Raw genomic sequence first — 24,141 nt, forward strand, 5'->3', positions numbered from 1 at the left:
ACAGACGTGGGACACACAAATCAAATCACCACTGACAGAGGGTGACACACAAATCACCACTGACAGAGCCAGGGGCTGTGGGGGTCCCCGGAGGGGGGACAGGGAGACATTGGCACTTGTCAGCACAGAGCTGCTGCTGCTGCCGGGCACGGGGAGGAGAGGAGGGCAGGGTGTCCCTGCAGGGCCAGGGGTGTCCCTGGAAGGTCAGGGATGTCCCTGCAGGGCCCTGCCACGCCAAGGCCTCGCGGTACCGGAGCACCCAGCCCCGCTCTGGTCAATAAATAAGGTACAGGAGGACAGCGGGGATTCAGTTCCGCAGGCGCTTGTGTTTATACATTTGCCTCGTGTCCCTGGCCAAAGGACACGCTTCCTCTGGTCAGCCTGATCTGAAAAAATAAAACTGTCACTGCAGCAGCGTTCCCTGAGGCTCCCCGTGGCGCCGAGCAGACAAAGGGCAGTTCCCAGCTCCGGGTCCCTCCTGGCGGCGCCGGGCAGGGGCAGCCTGGGCTGGAGGCTCTTACGTGGAGGAAGGCGAGTCCATTGTGGAGAGGATCCGCACCACCTCGGCTCGCTGGGTGGGGGAGATGTGCTGGGTCATGTGCACGATGGAATCCATGGCAACCTCGGGATTGGCCTGGACCAGGCTGCAAAGAGGACACAGCGGAGTGAGGCAGCTCCAGAGCTGCCAGCAGGAATTCCAGGGGGCTGGAATGTGGGGCTGGGAGGGGACACGGCCCCGGGTGGCCAGCAAGGGGCAGGAGCCCTGGAGCCGTCCCTGCTCCCACCCACGGCCCCTCCCTGCACCCACCTCCGGATCTGCTTGAGCACGTAATCCCTGGAGATGTATTTGATGTTCTCCTCCACCACCGAGCGAACGCCCTCCTCCTCCGTCAGCTGCTTCTCCAGCCACTCCACCAGGTCCTTGTTGCTGTCCCACAGGTAGGCCTGCCAAAAATTCCCACACTCACCCCACAGCTCCTGGACTGGCAGCTGGGGTGACACATCTGGGGATCCCCACAAACACACCTAACAGGCAGCACAAGTTCAAAGATTATTTCTTTCTTTTGCATCCTGCCATAAATGCCATGGAAGGGGACCAAGGAGGTGCTTGGTCAGCGTAGCAGAGAACAAGCTGCAGCAATCCCAGGAGCTGTCCCAGATAAATCCCAGTTTCCCTGGTTATCAGCTCCCCAAATTCTGGTGGAACACGGCTGACCTGAACCGTGCTGCTCCAGGGATTCTCCCAGGGCTACATCACCCATGCGTGCCCATCTCCTGCAGCCTGTCCCTGTGCTGGTGTCCCCAGCAACCCTGGGACCCCTGACCCAAGCAGCTCCTCAGGCAGCTCCTGGAACCCTGAGCCACAACCCCCTTTTTGCCTTTCACAAGATCATTTCACCTGATATTTGCTAGATAGTTGGCTGTGTAATAACTCAGGAGTGGGTGAGCCCCTAACAGCCTTCTCTCCTCTCCTCTCATTTTCTTTACAAATCATTTAAGAATCGTTTTGTTAATGGTTTCCGGAAAAGCAAGTACTGCCATTAGCACTCATTCATATTTATGTCATTTTATTTGGGTAATTAAACACAAAGCTCCTCATTTAAAGGTGCACTATCCTTCTCTGTTATCACTAACCAAGTCAAAGGCAGAATGACAATGAGCTGGGGGCGGTGACTCTGCGGTGGCACCTCCCTGGCACCCCCTGCTGCAGCCAGCCCCTGCCCCAGCCCCGGGACACAGAGCCAGGGAGCCGCTGGAAAAACCTCTGGGATCAGCGAGTCCAAACGTTCCCCCAGCACTGCCAGGGCCAGCACTGACCATGTCCCCAAGTGCCACATCCACACAGCTTTTAAATCCTGCCAGGGATGGGGACACAGCACTGCCCTGGGCAGCTGTGCCAGGGCTGGGCAGCCCTTTCTTTCCATGGAGAAATTTCCTTTCCATGGAGGAGTTTCCATGGGGGAATTTTCCCAATATCCAGCCTGAGCCTTGCCTGGCTCTGAGGCCGCTCCCTCTCCTGCTGTCCCTGGGAGCAGAGCCCCACACCCCTGGCTGTCCCCTGCTCTCCCCTGGCTCTCCCCTGCTCTCCCCTGGCTGTCCCCTGGCTGTCCCCTGGCTCTCCCCTGGCTGTCCCCTGCTCTCCCCTAGCTGTCCCCTGCTGTCCCCTGGCTCTCCCCTGCTGTCAGGGAGTGCAGAGGGGACACCTTCCCCTATCCCAGGCTGCCCCAAGTCCATTCCAGCCTGGCCTTGGAGCCTCCCAGGATCTGGGGCAGCTACAGCTCCTCTGGGAGCCTCTGCCAGGGCCTCCCCACCCTCCCAGGGAGGAATTTTTGTTTCAGAGCCCATCCCAGCCCCTGACACGTTTCAGAAAGCCCAGGATTATTTTATTTCCTTCCACACGACGTCTCTGATTGTCTCAGCCCGGTGATGTCACTTCAAGATTTTGCTTATTTCATTGTTTTTCTCCTTTTTCTGATTTGAAACTCTCCGGGTTCCGCTCCCTGCCCGTGCCCCAACGCTCCCTGCATACAAAGGAAGGTTCCAGGGAAGGGGGGAAAAGCCAGCCCAGGAAGCTGCGATGCAGCCCCAGACCTGTGTAAAGCTCCATTTACCCAAGAATCCCAAAGCTTTTAGTTTAGGAGAATATTTAATACTCTTATTAATCATTTTTAATCCGTTTGCTTTTAATTAAGAAACAGCATGATGCTTCCCTATCAACATATGCCAGGGAGCAGATTAATTGTGGCTTAAGATAACTCTCCTTGATTGGTGTAATGTATTAGCTAACGAGCTGCCTGCTTTTGGAGAGCTCAGGCTCTACCTTGGAAAGGCTGCTGCCCTCCAGAGAACATCCCCCCCTTCCCTGGAACCCCTGGGTGTTGGGGACTTTAAAAACAGAATGAAAAAAAAATAGAAATAAAAAATAAAACAATGAAATAAAATAGAATTTTTTAAAAAAGAAAGTAAAATAAATAAAATAAAGTTAAGTAAAATAAAATAAATTAAAATAAAGTAGCATAAAGTAAAATAAAATCAATAAAATAAAATTAAATAAAGTAGCACAGTGACAAAGTACAATGAAATAAATAAGGTAAAGTAAATAAAATTAGATGCAATAAAAATAGAATAAAATAGAATAGAATAAAATAGAATAAAATTAAAATAGAATAGAATAAAATTAAAACAGAATAAAATAAAATAATAAAACAAAAAATTAAATTGAAAAATGAAAAAAATAAAAAATAGAATAAAAAAATTTTTAAAATAAATTTTAAAATATAAAATTTAAAAAATTTAAAAAATAAAATAAAATTAAAATAAAATTAAAATTAAAAATAAAATAAATATAAAATAAATATAAAATAAATATAAAATAAATATAAAATAAATATAAAATAAATATAAAATAAATATAAAATAAATATAAAATAAATATAAAATAAAATGCTGAGATTGGAGGCTTGTGACAAAACCAACCCAAGAGCAGCTCCAGAGCTTGCCCTTCCTTCAGAGCCTGCAGGCTGAGCACAGCTGTAGCAGGAACGCCCAGGGTCTGTGCTGTCCATCCCCATGTCCCCGTTCCCGAGGGAAGGAAGGGCTGGCAGCCCTGGGAGGGGCTCAGGGTGGCCCTGGTGGCTCCGGGGACAGCAGGACAGGGCTGCCCCAGGGCCTGGGGGGACAAAGCCGGGCTGGGGGCTCTGCACTCACCTTCACCGTGCCCTCCACCTCCACGAACCAGCGGCGCAGCATGGCCTGGATCTGCCCGTCCGTCAGCTCGGGGTTGGCCTCGTGGATCTTCCTCTTCACCACCTCCTCCAGCAGCAGCCGCCGCAGCCGCCAGTAGAAGAAGGTCCGGGAGGTTTTCCAGTCCAGGACGTCCTGCCCGAGCCGAGAGGGGGAAAGGAGTGAGGGAAACCCGGAGAAACAGACGCCTCCTTCCCAAAGGGAAACCCAACCCTTCTGTCCCCTGGCAAAGGAAAGACCCCACGAGGGATTCCCACCCTGGCACAGCACCGGCTCTCCAGGAGCTCTGCAGGACTGGGAAGGGTCTGGCCCCGAGGCCACCCCGGGACACTCACGGTTATGGCCCCCTTCTCCTGCATCCTGCCGGGGGTGTCGTGCAGGTCAGCGAACTGCATGGCCACCTGCTGGTACATGGGGGCCAGGAACTCCTCCCGCTCCTTCAGCTTCGTCTCCAGCTCCTTCCTGTCTGCTGGGCTCAGCTCAGGGGTGCCTGAAACCACAAACAGCTCACAGTGCCTGAAACCACACACAGCTCAGAGCTGGGGATCCTCACAGTGCCTGAAACCACACACAGCTCAGGGGTACCTGAAACCACACACAGCTCAGAGCTGGGGAACCTCAGAGTGCCTGAAACCACAAACAGCTCACAGTGCCTGAAACCACACACAGCTCAGAGCTGGGGATCCTCACAGTGCCTGAAACCACACACAGCTCAGAGCTGGGGATCCTCACAGTGCCTGAAACCACACACAGCTCAGAGCTGGGGATCCTCACAGTGCCTGAAACCACAAACAGCTCAGAGCCAGGCTCAGCTCTGGCTGCAGCTCCAGGCCTTGGAAAAGCCAAAGGACAAACCCCAGAGCATCAGATCCCAGCAGTGCCCAGCGAATCTCCGTGTTCCAGCCTGGATTTTGTGCCACAGAGACTCAGGCAGGAGCTCTGAGGGTGTTTTCACCATGGAAACTCTGTTCCATTTAAATGCCAACGATCTAAGCCATCAATTAAGTGACATTTACGGGACTCACTCCTAAAAGAGAATAATGTCCCAGCACGCTGAAACACAGAGCAGGGCACAGCACCTTCACCACTGCAGGTTCTCCTCTGGGCTGCTGCCTGCTCAGGGGCTCTGCAATCACAGCAGGAACCCCAAGCCACAACAGGAACCCCAGCTTAAACCACTGGGCAGAAACTTCACAGAAACCCCAAGAGGGAGCAATTCCACCCCGTGCAGAATCCAAGTATATCCAAATTCTCTGTCACTGGGCCCAAACGGGCTCACAGAGGGTGGTCAGACAAATTCATGTAAGGAAATTCCACCACAGGCTCCTGAGCATGAAGATCAGACCTTAATCTGTTCTTGGGAAGCCTGGAAACCAGAGCTGGAAGCTGAGACAGCATCCTGGGGGCAGTATCTGCTGCACCTGCAGCTCTTTCCATGGCTCATTCCCACAGACACGATAATCCAAGGCTGCTGCTCCAAAGGGAAGAGCTCCCCGGTGGCCTGAGCACTCCAGTGCCTGCTCACACACCCCATTTTTGTATTTTTCCAAGGCACAGGCTCTCCACACAAAGATCCTTCCCAGGGAAGGAATATTTTTTTCTGTGCCTACCAATATAAATGTTACCTAACCCTTCAGATGCGAGTAAGAAGGTTTTAATTAAGAGAAGCTCCCCTTATAACCTTCAGAATAAAAAATTATCTATATTTATCCATGTTGAACTCCCAGGCTCCCTGGTTTTAATGGCAACACAAGCACTTAAGGCAGCCCCGCTGGTGAATTCCGGCCCCTGCCACCGAGTCCACCCAGCCAGGCCCAGTAATGATTTAGGTGAGATTAACAAATATGTCAATGTCTATTTTCTGCTTAATTTAAAAGCAGCGTCTATAAAGATTTTTGACTTCTGAACCCTGTTCTCCTGGAAGAAAGAAGGTAACAATGAGGAGGGGGGATAAAGAGTGATTATCCCATCATCGATCGTTTGTCAGGAGCATTTCTTATTCACTGGACTATTGTAAAAAGCTAAGCTCTCGATCAATCCCGTAAGCCCCCTGTACAATTAAATATCTTGGAATGGTTTTCTTTCTTTCCTAGTCAGATCTTGAGGCCTCAGGGTTTTTCAGAAAGCCTGGGCTTTATTTATTTATTTATTATGGAAAAAAATAAAAAATAAAAAATAAAAAAAAACCCACAGAAGAAAAGAAGTCTCCTTCCACAAATCTTATCCTGGCAAGGAGAAGGGAGTTAAAATATGGGATTCCTTTGCTCTAGAGGTACTTGACAGTTAATGAAACTGTTAAAGTTTAAATCATAGGAACATTATAGACCTCTAGGTATGGATTGGCTGCTAATCAATAGGGAAACAAAAGGAGCAGCGCTCCGAGACAGCCCCAGTGCATGAGGAGAGCGCCTGGCACGCAGGTGGGGCAGCACCAGGAGCGTGTGAGACCTTCCCACCCCGGCAGGGAGCATGGGACAGGCTCCTGAAGTGCCATAAAATGTCCCCTCTCTCTTGGATGGCAGCTTCCTCCACAGCCTCCACGTCTCTGTGGCTCCAGAGAGATCCTGCCAGGGTGGGAAGGGGCTGGGAAACATCTCAGTTCTGTTCCCAACACCTCCAGAGCCACCCTTGGCAGGGAACACCCCAACACCTCCTGGTTCTACATCCTTTTCTCTTGTTTTAGAGAGCAAAACTGCCCTAGCCAAGTGGAAATGATGCTCTGGGAATCAGCAGCTTTGGGGTCCCACCTCATTTCCACACCTGCAACAACAGCTCCCACCTGAATCTCAACTCCTCCTCTTCTGCCTTGAGCAAGACACTTGCCAGACATATTTTATTCTCTCCTGTGAGGGTGGGCAGGCCCTGGCACAGGGTACCCAGAGCAGCTGTGGCTGCCCCTGGATCCCTGGAAGTGCCCAAGGCCAGGCTGGATGGGGCTTGGAGCAGCCTGGAACCCTGGTGGAGTTTTAATCCCAACCATCCTGGCATTCCATGAAATCCAGCAAAGGCAGCAAAAATGCCAAAGGTGTCCAGGCTGCCCAGGCCTCCCCCAGGGAGGGAGCTGCTCCAGAGGGGAGAGGGAAGGTCACAGGGAGCCACTCACGTCCCTGGAGAGCCAGGCATTTTTGGATTGTCTCTTGTTTCTTTAAATGAGATGGGCTGTAATTGCTTCACTAAATATTCAGCAGGATTTATGTCAGAAAGGTGCAGCATGAACAGCCAGTGAAGGTCACACATGCTCGTGGCACAGGCTGCAAATATCCTTGTACAGAATCCCTGTGATTCCCACCCTGGCCCTTCCCACTCTTTGCCCCTGAGGTCTCATTTCCAAATAGGTGAAGTGTGGCAGGGACATAATTCCAAAAAATTCCTGCTCCCAGTCCTCCTGGGAGGATTTCCCAGGTGCCAAGTGCATGGAGGAGCAGAGGGAACGCAGGACTTGCTCCTGAAGCCTTGTGATTGTGAATTAACACCAATTTAAATGCAGCAGCACCTGGAAGCAGCTGCTGAAACCAGCATCACTCACAAAACAAAGTTACAGCCTGTGTTTATCCAACACCCCATGAGGGATGGAATCAAAAAAGCAGTGTTTCTCCCATATTTTCCTGAAAAACTGGAGTGGGGGTCAGTTTTAGTCCTGCACCCCAGAGAGTTTATTTTCAGAAGGAACTGCTGTGCTGAGGTGGAGCTGAGCAATGAATACTTGAGCGTTCACTTGTTATCTGGAATTTAAAGACAATTTTGGATGCTCTTTAGCCAAGTAAGGGGTGAACCAAGCCCCAGCAGCACAGACTGACTGCTCCAGGAAATTAAATAAATGAAATAAATAAAATTAGAAGCAATTCCAGCACACAGGATCAGCAAGGAGGACATTCCCACTATCACAACACGCATCAGGTGATGACTGGATGCTGCCTTTTTCCTACAAGAAACATGGAAATGCAATAGCCAGTCTTGCTGTACCTGGAGCCATTCTGCCATTCCTTTCACTCATTCCACCTCATTTTTGCACCCATTTCCCTGCACCTCTGACACAGAATCTGTATGATGAGGCTTATTTTCACTCCACTCCAACATGTTTTAATCTAATTGTAATAAATAAATAAAAGTCAATCTCTGTATTTTAAACAAGGCTTGCAGGCTGCACCGTTCCTACATTTCTGGGTGCTCCCTGTTGTCCCTGCACACCTTTTCCATGTGGGAATGTGGGAATCCTGCTCTGGGGCAGGATAAGGGCCACCCTCTCTCCCCCTGCCCTTTGCTGGAACAGCCCAACTCTGAGTGACACTTTAATAAACCACAGGGCTAATCAACATTTCAGCAATCGTGCTGGAGAATTGATAATGAACAGATTTATGTCAAATGATTCAATATCTGCCAGCCTCCCCTGCTCTCCCACTCCCCAACTGCCAAGTCCCAGCCCGGCGTGGGCTGGTGGGAGAGCATCTCCCTCGCGCCGCTCTCGGAGCTCCGGGGAGGGATGACAGCCACTCAGGGGTTAAAGAGAGGCAGTGAACCCCCAGCTAATGAGTAAGAATTCAGCAGGCAGTGTAAGATAAATGGAGCTTTCTCTGCTTCTGCTGGAGTCAGCATGAACTGCGGCCCTGCGGCTTGTTTGTGGCAAATGGAGTGCGCGAAATATCAAAGGGCAGTGATCCAGAAGAAGACCGACTTTGACAAATTTTAAATTGGCCAGAAAGAAAACCAGCAAAAAAAAAAAAAAAAAAAAAAAAAAAGAGAAAAAAAATAAAAATAAAAAAAATTATGCAATTCAGTGTGTCCTGCAATTGTGGCTTTCCTGCTCTGCTATGGAATTAGTGGCACAACAACAGCAGTGATCAGCTGATGCTGGGAGCAATTACGATCCATCTCAGGGAGATGCTTATCAGTGACTGAAGCTTTTAGAGCTCTCCCTATGTACAGTTGGAAGTGACTTGCTCTTGTGTTGCAGTCATTTTAATTAAAGTGTATGGAGTTTGCTGGGAGTAATTACCTTGTAGAGGAAGAGGGGGGAAAAAGCCCCAGCCAGGCTCCTGCCTGCTCACACGGCGCTGGGTTTTTGAGGATGTGGCCAGGAAACTCCATCCCATCTTTCCCCTTGTGGTTTTTTTTCCAGTGTCCCACAGGATTCAAGGGTGGCCTGCAGGTGTGCTGCCCCCACAGAGGTGAGTGAAGGTGATGCTCTGCTCGCCCTCCCGCCAGGATTTCCCCACTCCAGCCTTTGTCCGCAGCACTGGCGGTGGCTCTGCTCCTGGGGATGGATCCATCCCCCTGCCTGGAGCAGGGCTTGGTTTGCTGCTGGCACAGCCAGGGGTGGGAGGGGGTGAAGGTGAACCCTGCAGGGCCATCCATCTGCAGGGCCCAGCTGAGTGCTCAGCACATTCCCTGCCCTGAGCACACATCTGATTTCTCCTTCCCTGGAGACTCCTGCTCTCCCTGTCCCACAGACACCCCTGGGAGGGGGAGCTGGGGGTCCTGCCTGCCTGGGCAACTCCACTGAACACCTCTAGAGAGCTTTTTTACCCCATGACTTGGGGTAGTCACTGTCCCCTTGCTCCTAAAGGAACACTGTCAAGTCTGACAGAGGCCAAAAGTGAGGTTTTCTGAAAATAAGACTTTAAAACTGGGATTTAAGTCATAGAATAATAGAATGGTTTGAGTTGAAAAGGACTTTAAAGATCATTTCATTCCACTCCCTGCCATGGGCAGAGACACCTTCCACTATCCCAGAGCACCCCCTCACCCTTCACCCCACAATATTCTCTTCCCAAGGCCTATCAGGAGGGTTGTTTTGTATATAAATTGTTGCCCTGCCATAAATTAAAAAAAAAAAAAAAACCAAATACTAAAATGTAACTGCAGCAATAGCCAGGATTTATCAGTCATTTGCAGAACATTTTTCCTCCTGAAGGATCCCAAAAGGCTTTATAAATTCAAGCCATACCCACATGGCACGCTTCTCCCTCCACTGAAATGTAGTCAATTTTGGAGGTAAAAGGAGGCTCTGTGAGATTATACTCTTATAGTAAGAGCCAGTAAAGAACTATTTAAAGAGCCTATTCCCCTGAGAAAGAACATATCTGATATTAAGTGCATTTTGCTGAACACTCTGTATTTTGGGATGTTGAGTGTACAGCAGGCACTGGGATCACTCGGAGTGGAAATAACACCAGCCTGGCACAGCCCCCCTGTTTACAGAGACATGGACAACATTCCTTATTCACTTGAAACTGAAGAGCACACGGATATCATTACTGCAAACTACCTCAGACACTCAGTGACAGTCCAGCAGCCCAAAATGTCTTTGATCAAACCCTTTGTTACGTGAAATGATGCCCATTAAAGGTTTGGCCCACAAACCTTTAGTGAGCTGAGCAATTGCTGAGCTGGAAATTAGAGCCAGGCATCTGCAATGAGGGTCTGTTGTGAGATCCAGTCAATAAAATATAATAAAAAAGAGAAATCAGCTCAGAAAACACCATATTGCACACCCTGGGTGTGCTGAGCACGCACGAGTATCATCTCACACGTACACACGTGCAGTGGTCTCATCTGGTTTTCCTGCCAAGTCAGACAACAGTAAATATAAAACAGTAAATAAAAATGACAGTGACTCTGGGCAAACACCTCAGTGCCCCTCGGAGGGGAGGCCCAGGCCCCACGTACCGAGGCGCTCGGCCAGGCTGATGTACACCGGGTCCACCCTGCGCATCGTCTTCACCAGGTCCTTCCTGCGGAACCGGATCTCCACCGTCCCCTCCGGCTCCAGGATGCCTCCTCTGGAAAAGGAAACAGAGAGGCACCTCTTGCACCTGACTTTCAGGGCATCAGACACAAAGTTGAATGGTTCAGGGTTAGCTGGAGAGCGTGAGAACAGAGAATGGGGAGGGCAACACAACAAAGGAGAACTTTTAGCTCCGGTTTGTCCAGGCTGGAAACGCAGACGAGATTCCACCTGGGAGCAACCAGCCCCAGGGACACAAAGTGTCCCAGGCCACAGGGAGCACCCCAGGCAGTCCCAGCTGGTGGCTCCTGGCACAGGGCTCCGTACCTGCTCTCTCTGTCCGCGTACATCTCCATGTGCCGGGGGTTGATGGTGGGGTCGATGACCACCCAGGAGCCGCCGCGCAGCTCGCCCTGCGGCGGGATGTAGATCAGCACGGGCTGCCGGTACTCCCGCAGACCATCCACGATGTAGGCCCCAAACTTCAGCACCTGGTCATACATGTCTGGGCAAGGACACAGAGATGGTCAGAGTGGCTGGAGAAGGACACAGAGATGGGCAGGGTGGCTGGAGAAGGACACAGAGATGATCAGGGTGGCTGGGCAAGGACACAGAGATGGGCAGGGTGGCTGGGGAAGGACAGTCACATGCCACATGGATGGACAAGGACACACAGCTGGTCAGATGTGGCAGGGACAAGGACACACAGCCTGGAGTCACAGCTCATCAGTGCCCCAACTTCACACACTTCCAAAGGTGGGGCAACCACAGCTTCTCTGGGAACCTGTGCCAGGGCCTCAGCACCCTCACAGGGAGGGATTTCTACCTGATGTCCTGTCTAAATCTACCCTCCTGCAGGTTAATTTCATTCCCCCTATCCTGTCACTCCAGGCCCTTGGGAAAAGTCCCTCTCCAGCCTGCAGGATGCTCCCACATCAGTCCAGATGTGGGACCTCCTCTCTGGAAATCCACTCTGGAGACTTTCCACGAAAGCACATCCATGCCAAAGCTGCAGGCCCTCAGTTCACACCAGGTGCCCTGGGGATGGTCCATCCCTGACTTCCCAGCCCACAGGCATTCCCACAGCTTGGGAAATCAGGCTGGGTACATCTGTACTGCCCAATCTCAGACTTAGTGCGCTGGACCTGTCCCACAACTCATGTAATGTGAATAAAATGCACCTAAGGGCAGCAGAGCTTTTCCAGATCTTCATAAAAATGTGTGTGAGGAGGGATGGGGAAGAGCACTCCGCTTTTCCTCCATTAAAATTTGTTTAAGGCACTTTGCTCAAAATTAATAAGAACAACTCCACTGTGTAAAGACAGTACATTGAAAATATCAGCCCCAAAGGTGATTTAAATAAAAGAGGAAAAGGGAAGGCAGAAGAATTTCTATGAGATGATATAGTTTCTAATGGATACAGTTTGTAATGGAAACGGGCACTCTTGAATATATATATTTTGTTACATATAATTATATCTAGAAGTATTAAATCAAAATACAAGAAATGAAAAATAGTTATTAGGCTCATCTAGCCCACCTCTTTGTTCACACAGGACCGTTTCTTCCACAGTGCTTTTGAAGGCTCCCATTTAGAAACCCCAAACAATCAATCTACTGCTTCTTTAGGGGCATTTCCACAGCCAAATAGATGAGATTTCCCTCAGAACTCAGCCAAACTTCCCCTCCCTCCACATTAATTTCATGTCACTACCCCCTGTACCACCCTACACCATGCCTGCACTCCTTCAGGCTCCCTACAAACAGCAGCAGGATTCTCAGTGGGGTTTATCCTCAGAGAGGAGGCATCCATCCATGCCTCACCTCTCTTCCAGCCCCCTCCATCATTCGAGTTTTTAGCTTGGACCCTCCCAGTTTGCCTCATTTTTTCTGGCCATTAAAATACCAGTGCAGAGAAAATTAAGGAGCTGCATTTATGTACCTCACACCTGCTGCAACAGGAACAGTCTGAAAACACTGAGACACTTTTATTCATCTAAAATCCTTCTACCCCTGGAGAAAAGCCTCAATTCTGGGGAAGAGAGAGACTCCAGCCAAGGTCTCTTTGTCATTTAACACTCATTTTAGTGGTAAGCAACATGAACATAATTAAGCAATTGACTCTTGGGGAAACACACTCTTTTATATTTTAAATATAAAATATACAAACATACATAAATATATATTAGTACCACTAATAGGTACCACTGATAGGATCTCTCCATTTCATTTCCAAGGTCATTGCCCAAACACCCAAGAAAAGGAATTTCATGTTATTTAAAAGGTATCAAATGCTGACAAAAGGAAGAACAATTTATTCCCTCTAATTGGGAATAAACATAAATCCTAGCAGAGACAGTGAGGACTGAGAACCAAACAAAACTCCAACCTTCCCCTTTGTCCTGAGCAAAGAAAAAGACTCAAAAGGGGTGACAAATTTATTACTAATTATACAATTATTTTATTATGTAGTCCTAGTAATAAACCACTTGAAGTACTTTCAGCTAATTCTAGTGTTAAGAAAATAATTGCTTGATTCAAATTATTTTAACTGAATTAATTCTTTACTAGACATTTTTTACTAGTGCTACATAATAAAATAATTGTGTAATTAGCAATACATTTTTCACTCCTGCCACGGGTATATATTTTACTCAGGTGAAGTGCAGAGAAGAGCAGCACTAATTGTTTGAGCAGGGCAGAGGGAGGAGGAGCAGAGAAATTGGGGGAACTTGATGCTTTCTCACAGCTCCAAAGCTCCCTCAGGTTCCTCAGGTGTCACCAGGAAAGGATTTTATTCCCAGGTGGTCAGGGAAGCATTTCTGTGCCTATGGGATCTTTTGGGATCAGTCTTCCAGGAGGATGAACCTCACCCCTCCATGGTCCCTCTGGGGACTTCAGTGTCCTGGGATGTCCCAGCAGCCTTGGGATCCTGATTAAATAGCTGATTAAACCTTAATATTTGTTATTAAATAAAACCAAGTGCTTTGCACTCTCAACACTTCAGCAGGGCTGGTGGAGCTGCTGCTGTTCCTGGGGCTGGAGTCACCCCTGGTGCTCCCAGAGCTGTCAAATCTCCAGAGGAGCATTCTCCTCTCTGAATGCCACTACCAAAGGGTCCTCATGGTGCTCCAGGCCAAATTTCGTGGGTTAAGTTAAACCTCAGCCTAACCTGAGCAACCTGGCCTGGTGAGAGGTGCTGCTGTCCATGGCAGTGAGGAGATCTGGGGCTCCCAGCAGCAGCCACTCTCGAGGAGGAGAGGCTGCAGGATGTCCCCAGGAGAGCTGGGGCTGCAGGAGGGTGGGCAGTGCCCACCGAGCTCTGGCCCCTTCCCTGCTGCTGCCCCCAGCCCAGAGCCACCCCCAGGGACACACAGCCCCCTCCAGGTGTCCCCATCCCCTGTGTGCATCAATCCTGGCAGCCAGAGCCCTCCCAGAGCCAGAGATCTGCTGGAGCTGGAGCAGAGCCTGGCTGCGACATCACCTGGGACCTGGACAGTTCTGGCCAAGACACACAAGCCAGCACCCAGCTCCAAACCAGCCTCTCCACACCACTCAATTCTTATCATTATTATTCTTTTTTTATTGTTATTTATCACCTGTCCTGGGCAAAAAGGAGAAGTGAAAGAGGAGCCCCCTTTGGCGAGCGGGGGTTTCACGTCGGGGGGATTTGCATGTGATCAAACCCTCCCTGCCGAGCCCAGGACCCTGCTGCTAATTTCCAGGGAATTTCACGCTTGATGTCTCCCCGTCGTGGGTCACCGCCGGTTCGCCCAAATAAACCCCTGCCAAATGGCTCCTCCATCGGAATATTCCAGCCAGTTTTTCATAATTTAATTTTGCATTATGCTCAGGAGCCTTCTGGCCACGGAGAGAGCTCGTTGGGGAAGCCACCACCACCACGAGCTGCCTTTATTTAGGGTGTTATTTATTTATTTTACAGCAGAAATCAGACCTCCCAGGCTGACTAGGAAAGAGGGGGTTTAATTTTTTCCCTTTTTTTTTTTTTCCCCCTCCCCCTTCACTAATGTCAATTTTCAGCATAGCAAGAGCTGTCTCTAATCTTTTCCTACTCATTACACACAATTTTGGAGTCATTTTACCCACAGTGCAGTCGGCTCCTGGCAGTGTGTTTGTGTGCACTGAGGGGTGGCATAATTGTTTATTTTCCCTCCCTGCATAATCCCCAGCCAGCACTGAAACCAAAACTGCAAACAACTCCCCAAGGGACACCGAGAGTGTCAGGAGACACCAGCAGCAAGCAGGAGGCTGGAAAATGCAAGGAGCAAGGTGCAAAAATGGCTCTGTCCTTCCCTCCTCCTCCTCCTGCCAGCTGGCTGGAATAACCTGCGATATGCAGTATAAATATTAACATCCTCGTGCTGCCTGTTCCACCCAACTCCAAAGCTAAAACTCCTCAGCTTCTGAGGAACCCAGCAAGGCCAGATCCAGCATTTTAAAGTAAAATGATATTTAAGGACTAAATGAGGTAAATAAATACAAATGAGGTAAATAAATACCTCAACAACTTCCCAGTGAGTTGTGTGGCTGGGGAAACAACTCTTGTAGGGAGTGCAGTAGCAGCACAGGGAGCAGAACCCACCCTCAAAGGCCATGGGTATTTTCCAGAGGGGAAAAAATTTGCCCTTTCCATCTGCAAACTCAAAGGCTTTTCCTTGTGCCCAGCTGAGGAGCCAGCAGAGCCCAGCAGCCTCTGCCACCCTGAGAATTTCCACCAGCTCAGAGCTCCTGCAACTTCTCTCACCCAGGTAAGAGGCCCTGATCTCATCTTTTACTTCAAATTTGATAGTATCAATCTCATGTCCTTGGCACTTCACAACATTTCAAGCAGCACTCTGTGGTGCTCTGAGCAGCCAAGACAGAGCCAAAACCACCCCCAGGACAGTTCCAAAGTGATGCTTTACCTTTCATTCCCCCAGAGAAGCCTCTCCAGTTTGCAAAGACCATCAGGGGCAGCCCTTCCCTGTTGAAGTCCTTGATTGCCTCGGCTGTTTTGAAGGCAGAGTCAGGGAACCACACCTGCCCAGCCTGCTGGATTATCTGGTGGGAAGAAAAATCCACTGTCAGGCCTTGAAGCACATTAATGTAAAACACAGGAGGATCATCAGGAGCTGAGATGTGGGATAAACAGTGAGGAACATGGCACATGAAATGGGTGGGACTTGCTTGGCCACGGCAAAATTGGGACAATCCTTTTGTCACCAGCTTCAACAGCAGCACTGCCTTTAATTCAGCCAAGAAAATATGTAATAAGTATGGACACAGCCTGACTGTGATGCTGTAAGGAGGGGAAGGAGAGGAGAAAGAAAAGGACATGGAGAAAAGAAAACCCTGAAGAGATGAAGCAGGGCCAGGGCTGTGAAATCAGGCAGAGGAACAGCAAAATGTCAGAGCGGGGTGACCCTGGAACACTCCAGTCACAGCAAGAGAGCAGGGAAGTGATTTTTGCTTGTCACATCCCCTGGGCCCTAATCCCTGCCCCTCCCCTGAGCCCTGAGGGAAGCAGAGCTGCTGGGGATGTGTCTCCTGCAGGAAGGGTCACACAACAGCCCAGGCACTGCTCCCAGCACTGCTCCCAGCACTGCCAGGCACTCCCGGCTCTCAGCATGGGCTGCACATCCAGGGAAAGGAAGGAAGGAATCCCACCTGGACAGGGGCTCCCTCCACAGGGACATCTGCAGAGGACAAACGGACAGGAGCACATGGCCCACCCACCTTGGCCTCTGAGTCCAGGTTTGCAGGATCAGCAGGAATGCTGAGCTCCACCGTCCTCGTTTCTACAGCAACCACTCCTACAGGTATTCCTCCCAGCCTGCAAACAGGTGAGACACATCAAATTCCCATCCTGCTCCTACACATCCCAACACAGACACATCAAATTCCCATCCTGCTCCTACAGGTCCCAACACCCAGGACAGACAAACAGGAGCAGCGTTGTGGACTTTTGCAGAGTCAAGGCACGAGGCTGGAGAGCTCCAGAGAAGTCACAGTTCTCAAAGCAAAATCTATTCCAAAAATGAGCACATTCCCCTCTAAAAATTAAACAGAATAAATCAAACCCAGATTTTGAGCAGTAAATCCATGTGTCCATCACCCAGATTTTGGTACTGATGGTCTTGAGAAATTGGAGAGTCCCAGAATGGGTTGGGAGGGACTTTAAACACTCCCTGTGTTTTGTCCAGATCTGCTGCAGGGTGACTGCCAGGTGGGTGCAGGGACACAGGGATGGGCAGGGACACCAGGGACACAGGGATGGGCAGGGACACAGGGAGGGTGCCCAGCTCTGCCTGCCAGGGCAGCCAGGCGCTCCTGCACACAAAAGCCACCGACACCACACTGCCAGGACAGTCCCAGCAGAGCCCCTGTTCCCTCCCCAGCCACCCCGAGCTGATGAGACACAAACAGGCAGGGAAGAGGCAGGGCCCATGTGCACTGAGGGGCTGGAAATATTCCCATTCCCTATGATTAAGGGTCTGCTGGAACCCCGTAATTGCAGAAGCCGTCTTAAATCGGTAACTTATAACTTCTATATTAGGGCCCATGTGACCTAATAAAGAACATCTTTATCCAAGTATTACAGTTATTTATTGAACTTGAAAACAGCTCAAAACAACTTCTGTTTTCCATAATACTTCATATAAATTTTATCAGGCTAGCACATGAAGATGCTACATCTTGTTTTATAGTGTGTCCCTGGACAAGTTGCCATAGAATAATAAAAGACAATTTACAGCCAACAGCACACATATTCCAAACATACATACAAGAGATGAGTTTTGGCAGCACTTACAGTAACAATCCCAGAAGAATACATTCATATTTGTTTTTTTCAAAGTGCCACTGCTTTTGAAAGGAGTCTGTTTCATTTGTGTTATATATCCCTGCTATGTGAGAGTCCAAAGCCACTTGGAATTTGCCAGAAGAAAGGAACTGCAAGTGAAGTGAGCATGGACAGAGAGCTTCTGCCTTTGCCAAATCATTGATTTCCATCCTTGGCACGCTGCTTAGCCTGGAAGCCTTTAAATTATAGAATTATAGAGCCAAGGAGTGGGTTGGAAGGGACCTTAAAGGTCATCTCATCCCTTTCTTTCCAACTCTTTCTATTAAATAGATATACGTACACATAGACAGAGAAAGAAATAATCACAGGAATGTTGTGTTCTAGAGACATGCAAAGCATAGCCCAAACTCAATTTCTACAATTGTCCAGAACATCTCAGAACTTACCTTGCTCTCCCCACCACGACTGTCTGTGCCCAGGGCTGCATGATCTCCATGAACGAGCCATGGTCGAAGAACCCGCTCAGCCACTGCCCTTTCTGATCTAAAGGGAAGGGAAAAAAGGGAAATATCAAAGGAGGAAGGAGAGAGGGCAAAAAGAAAACAGAATATCAAAGCAGCAACTCAAACTTGCTTAAAAATGCCAACTGGAGAACATGGCACTGTCTTTTTATTTATTTAATTTTAAATAGATGACAATACAAGGGAGCATTAGACAGTTGAGCATTTGTCTGCCTTCAGCCATCATGTCTTATTTCATTTCCTAGTCTGCATAAAGACAGCAATTTATCAGCAAAAGCATCATTTATTGTTAAACGATGGGGTTCAGACAGCAGAGGGACTTCCCATGCTTTTAAATAAATAACTCTGCTTTTTTCAAGACTACAAACATTTGTCAAAAGGCAGTAAAGTCATTAAAGATGGTTTTTAACACATCTATTTCTATTTTAAAACTTATCTCATATTCTTCTCTTGATCCTGCCTAATCTTTCCTTGAAAGAAGGAATGTTGAAGAAACCCAGGAACTAAACACGAAAATTTCAATGATATTTTAGAGCCAGTAACAGAAATCACAACTCTCTGGGGACACCTGCTTTGCACTGCGGTTTTGGGAAGTTCTGCATAAAAATAACCCACAAAAAAATCCCTCCAAACCCCCAAATCCCTCCCAGCTTCCCCCCTTGGCACAGAGCTCCTGGGGAACTCTTTCCTCTGAACAAGCACCTCTGCTTCTACAAACCCAAGTCCAAAACCAATTAAAAAGTGGAGATCCAAGCACGCTAACCTCTGCTGACTTAAACAGGATGGAGAGTGTTTTATCAAGCCCAAACTTGTAATTACTGTGTTCTACATTCCTTGCCTCTGTGGCCCCACTGTAAAATGTGACCATCCATTTCAAAATTATCTCTTTATCGCGAGCCCGAAGCTGATCGTTTAGATTCTGGCCTCGTGTCGGGCGTCAGTTTGAAGAATATCACGGCAATATCTCCTCTAATAAATGGCTTTAACTTTTCACCTAGGAGATATCTGCTTTAACTTATCACAGGGAATCATCTGCTTTCCTTAACGCTTCCACTAAATTAAAATCTGAAGTCACTCGATTTGGAAGCCGGCGTTTGCGGCGCCCAGACAGCTGGATGAATTGCTTGAGAGATGATGAAAAAATATTATCCAAAACCAGAAAACTTAGTTTATCACAAATCTCATTTTAGCCCCCCAAACTCATTAATAACAGCAGGAGTAATGGTCACCCAGTTTGCAGCTTGTACAAGGCTGCACAACCACAGTGGTGCCAACACAGCTCCCCAAGATCTGCAGGAATGTTGTGATTCCTTTAACTTACAGACCCTCTGTGGAAGAACTTTCCCTTAAATCATAAAAAAAAAATCCATAAAAGTAACTATTCTAAGTAAATATTTCATCTATTAAAGAATGGTGTCCTTGAGCACTCGGGATTTATAGGCTACTTTTAGATAGTATTTATAAATAATATTCCAGATGAACATTACTATAAATTATATATATAATATATTAAGTAGAATGTATATATAATATAAAATAAATATATCACATATCATAGATAATAGATATATTTATTAATATTTTTATTATTTTATATTATATATAATTATATATTATATATTTATATTTTATTATTTTATATTATATATGTTATATGTATTCTAAATTGTAAATTCTATTATAAACTAAATATTTGTATATTATATCTGTATTGCTTAGAACTAATTATTTTGCAGACTCTGAAATATATTTGGGTTGTAAAGCTGGCAAAGAGCCTTGAAACAAGAGCAGCTGCTACATCTCCTGGCCATACTTGGGTTGGGGCGTCCAGCCAGCATCCAGCGAGGGTCGTAGGGGGTCTTGGTGGGAACAAAGTCGATGGTTCTGTCTATGGGATCCTTGGCTTTCAGGATGGGCACAGGGCTGTGTATGTTCTAAGGGAAAAAGGAAAATATTGAAGGAAGTGAAGTGAGAGCCCCCTTTCCCAAAACCCTGCAAACAAAGCCAGCAGTGGCACCTCTGCAGGCCCAGGAATTACCTTTGGCATGTAGGAAAGCCACTGCAGGATGGTGTAGACTCCTTCAAAGTCGTCACAGACAGTGTCATGTGTCACCCCGTTGTTGTGCATGATCTGGATCCCTCCCAGCTGGTTGTTGGAGGTGTAAACTTCCCGTCCAAGCACCTGGGGAAAGAAAAATGGGAAAGCCATCAGCACTGGGATGTGACCAGGAGGTGCTGGCTGAGGAGGCGCTCACAAACCCATCCCTGCAGCACCTCAGGATCACGTGGGAATGAGAAGGATGGAGCCAACCTCTCACAGCACAGCCTCCCGAGCCCTGTGTGCAGGTAAGAGCTGCTGAACAGCGATCCCTAGAGAACAGAGGGCAGGGAGAGCTGGGATACTGGGAAGGAATTGCTCCCTGGGAGGGTGGGGTGCCCAGAGAAGCTGTGGGTACCCCTGGAAGTGTCCAAGGCAAGGCTGGATGGGGCTTGGAGCTGCCTGGGACAGTGGAAGGTGTCCCTGCCCATGGCACTGGATCTTTAAGGCTCTCCCAGCCTGAACCATTCTGTATTCTACAATCCCCAAGGGAAATGATATCAGTGGACAAACTGAGGCAGTTTTCCCACTTGCCTTCCCCAGGCAGCAGAGTGACCAAAGCGCACTAGTGAGCTGAGCCCAGCTCAGCTCACTAATCCCAAATTTCTCCAAGGAAACTGTAGGGTGGACATATTTAAATGTATAACTGAGGGGTAAAAAAAAAAAACAGACAAAGGCTCAGCAGCTCATTGGAGAGGCTGGACAGCAGCAGGCTAGGGCTCCTCATTCTCCTGCACAGCTCCATCTCTAATCTGAGCCTGGGCAGCGCAGCTCTTTTCTCATTCTCCTGCTGTCTCTTCCCATTTGCCCTCTCCCTGACTGATACACTGATCTCTCGGTCACTTGGCTTTCTGCTCCACTGACTCCATATTACTAATAACACCTCTGCCACGGCCAGTTTACCTCATGAAGGCAGGAGCACATCATTACAAAATAAACTCATAACTTTGACATTCCAGCAAATACACGCCGTTTGTTATTTTTATGGGTTGAGTCTTTCTAACAGACAGAGGACATTACACACCTGCTTCATTTGGATCTTAAAAACCCCCTCAAACGTACACAACCAGCCTGGCCTCCCCCAGACACCCAGCACAGCTCATTCTGGGGACAGAGGAGCTGGCAGATGCCAGTCAAGGTTTATGTACAGAAGAAAACCATGCACAGATGTCACAAAACTCATCCCCAAATATAGAATTCAGCGTGTGTTTTAGCACAGGGGTGTTCCTGAGTCTCCCTTCTGAGCTCAAACACCTTCCTCCTCCTCCTCTAACAAAATCAGTGCCAAGCAAAGCCACGGCAGAGAAGACAGCAGCACAGATTTAGGTTCAAGGATAAGAAAAACCCAGATGCCAGGCACAAGCCTAGCTAAACGCTTCCCACAGAGGAAAATAAAAATAAAGAGGATTTAAACTCCCCCTCTCTGAACTAATGCAAACGCATGTACATGCAAAATGGGCCTGTGCTCCTGCTTATCTGAAGACTCTGCAGACAGCTCAGGTCTAGCAGCGCTGACAGGCAATGAAACAGCCTAATATACCACTGCTCTCACCCTTAAATCCCTTTTTGGAGATCAAGATAAACACACAGCTCCTTCTCCCGAGTGCTCCAGCCCTTCCAGCAGAGCCTGGAGCGGGTGGGAGATCCCAGAGCAGGATGGAGCCAGGGGCAGAGGGTGCCCAGCTGCAGGGAAAAGCTGCTCTGAGGAGAGTTTGAGCTGGGATTTGGATGAGCTGGATGTGCAGGTGAGAGGGGACAGGTGAGCTCTGAACAGCCTGAGCTGCTCCATCCCCAGATTGGCACTGGGCACTCAGGGGGTTGGGAGATCAGGGAATCTTGGAATGGTCTGGGTGGGAAGGGACCTCAAACTCTTTCCATGAGGGAATTCTTCCTCACATTCAAACCAGAACCTCCCCTGGCAGAGCTTGAAGCCATTTCCTCCTGTCCTGTCATTTGTTACCTTGGAGAAGACTTCCAAAACATCCCAAAACACTTGGGCAGTGCTGCCAACACCGAGTTCATCTCATCTTCAAAAAACCCATTAGGAAACCATATTTCTTGTTATTTCAGAGCATCTTCTGGCAAACACAAGCAGAGCCAGGATTCTAACAGCCTCTACAGGATGGTCCTCAACAGGTTCATGTGCATATTAATAATTTTCTAGCACTCCAGCCCATGCTGAGCAGCTGCTTTCTCCTCACAGAACCTGAGCTGCTGGAGAGATGGGACTTTCCCTGCAAAGCTGGGCTGGCTGAGGGCTGGGTTGGCTCATCTGTTTCACCCAGGATGAAAGATCTGAAAACATGACAGCTTGGAGGGCCTGAATGGGAATCATTATGTAACATAAGTGCTGTTATTATTCCAAGCATATCATGTGTTTATATCAAATATAACTGCCAGATTTTTATCCAAATAATTTCAATAATTGCAATTCCCATCCCACAATTTATATTGTCTGCCAGAAACACGAAGCAGAAGAGGCATATGCACGTCCTATAAATAGCCTATTTTTCATAAACAGGCAGAAATGATGGGAATGAATGTCTCATCAGAAAAAATGTAGGAACACAATGCAGGAACTTCCAACCTGCCTGCTATTATGTGCAGTCAAGCCTCGACAGAGCTCAGTGCTCATTTCCAGCTCTTCCCCCACACGGATCATGTATTAGAGAGGAAAAGCAGCGAGAGGGAAGAGAGCCCAGCTGAGCACAGAGCCCTTCCTGAATGCACAGCCCCTGTGCCTGGCAGTGGGAGCACAGACAGCTCCTCTCTGCCCTTCCTGCATTCCTAATCCCTGAATCCGTGCAGTTCCTGCACTTCTAATTTACGAGCGTTCGGTGGGGGACCCTTCTGACTTGGGAACAGATTGGCTCGGTCTAATGCTTGGAGATTATTAAAGGCAGAGCTATACTCCACTATCAAGTCTACAGATCTTTTATTTAGAAGATATGGTGCTCTAAATGCACAAAGAGCTCCCTGTCACCTTCACATTAAAGCCCCTAGTGCCTGGTAAATGGAATTATATAGCTGTCATCTCCTTTCCCCAAAGTTTTAAGAGTACAATGGGCTCATTTTTTCCCACTCCATCCCAGCTTCAGAACTAAGAGACCTACTTTGTATTGATTTAGAGTCTCGGAAATAAATAAACCTGCTTCTCCAATGTGATTCACAAGAAATTCATGATACACTATTGCATGATATATTTCAAGCTGCAGCTCCGGCTCTTTTTTCCCTTTGGTGAGTGATGGGGGAGGTGGGAGCTGGGGGGAGGTGGGGAGCTGACAGCCTGATGGTTATTGGGGATGGCTCCTGACTGCAAATCCACAGGCAGGTCCTGCTGGTGGAGTCTTTCCCTGCTTGCATTTGGCGAGATCAGAGGGGGAAGGGGCAGAAGAGCGATTGCACTTCACCTGGCAGGGAGCAGGGCAAGTGCAGCCAGGTGCACACAGGGAATTGCAGCTCCTGCCTGGGGATCCCACCACTCCTCACAGAGACACAGGGAGCAGGGCTCCACAGCTGGGCACACACACAAGAGATTCTGTCTCTTTGCAGCATCTCACGTTTTTGGTGGGAACATTTTTCCACCTTGTGGTTATCGAGGAGGATTTAGGAAAATTTCTAGGTTGCAGCAAACAAAAAAAACAAGTTTTGCAATCTTGAGAGCTGAAGTACAAACTTGAGATCAGACAGGCTCCAAATGACCTCTAAAATATTTGCTGTGCATATTAAAAATAAAAATTAATTTGGGAAGAAAAGTCAGCTGGGAAATAAAATCCAAACAACTTTTCATTCAACCCAAAAAATTCCAAAGAAGCTCATCCAAGCTGATACTTTTTTCTGAAGAGCTTCAGTTTCGGTGAAGTGGCATTTCCAAATGAAAAATGTCTTGTCAAAACCCTCGTGCCCCTCTCTCCTCTCCCTGCGTGTGTTTTGCTCAAGGTCACTCCCTCAGTCAGTGGTAAATCAAAAGGACTCAATACACTTCGTAAACTAAAATTACAGCCCCTATTCTACATGGTGCCAACACCCATAAATCCCACCTGTCTCAGCCAGGGGTTCCCTAATCTAGATATGAACCCTATAAACAATGTTAAGGGTTGTCTCCAACTTGAAGATCTTGGCCATTTCTTTGTCACCTGCTGGACCCCAGAGAACCCCATTACTCAGAGACCCCGGGGGCACAGGCTGCAGTGCAGGGACCTCTTCACCAGGACAGTGAAACTCTGTTCACCTTCCAGCGTGAGTTTAGGCT

The 24,141-nt window shown here is 48.2% G+C and overlaps 1 protein-coding gene across 1 annotated transcript in view; it reads right to left on the bottom strand.

Annotated features, from left to right (window-relative positions):
* Nucleotides 1-306: 306 nt before the first annotated feature.
* ACACA (acetyl-CoA carboxylase alpha) overlaps nt 307-24,141 on the bottom strand; it is a 97,196-nt gene continuing 73,361 nt past the window's right edge. Inside the window, 11 exon segments of the mRNA XM_086859362.1 lie at nt 307-644; nt 809-945; nt 3,709-3,879; nt 4,080-4,234; nt 10,411-10,523; nt 10,796-10,973; nt 15,394-15,529; nt 16,205-16,301; nt 17,717-17,813; nt 19,605-19,725; nt 19,830-19,973. Coding sequence (XP_086715488.1) covers nt 518-644; nt 809-945; nt 3,709-3,879; nt 4,080-4,234; nt 10,411-10,523; nt 10,796-10,973; nt 15,394-15,529; nt 16,205-16,301; nt 17,717-17,813; nt 19,605-19,725; nt 19,830-19,973 — 1,476 coding nt within the window. The 3' untranslated portion in view covers nt 307-517.

The sequence above is a fragment of the Cyanistes caeruleus genome, chromosome 21, assembly GCF_971803275.1.
Source record: "Cyanistes caeruleus chromosome 21, bCyaCae1.hap1.1, whole genome shotgun sequence".
NCBI lineage: Eukaryota > Metazoa > Chordata > Aves > Passeriformes > Paridae > Cyanistes > Cyanistes caeruleus.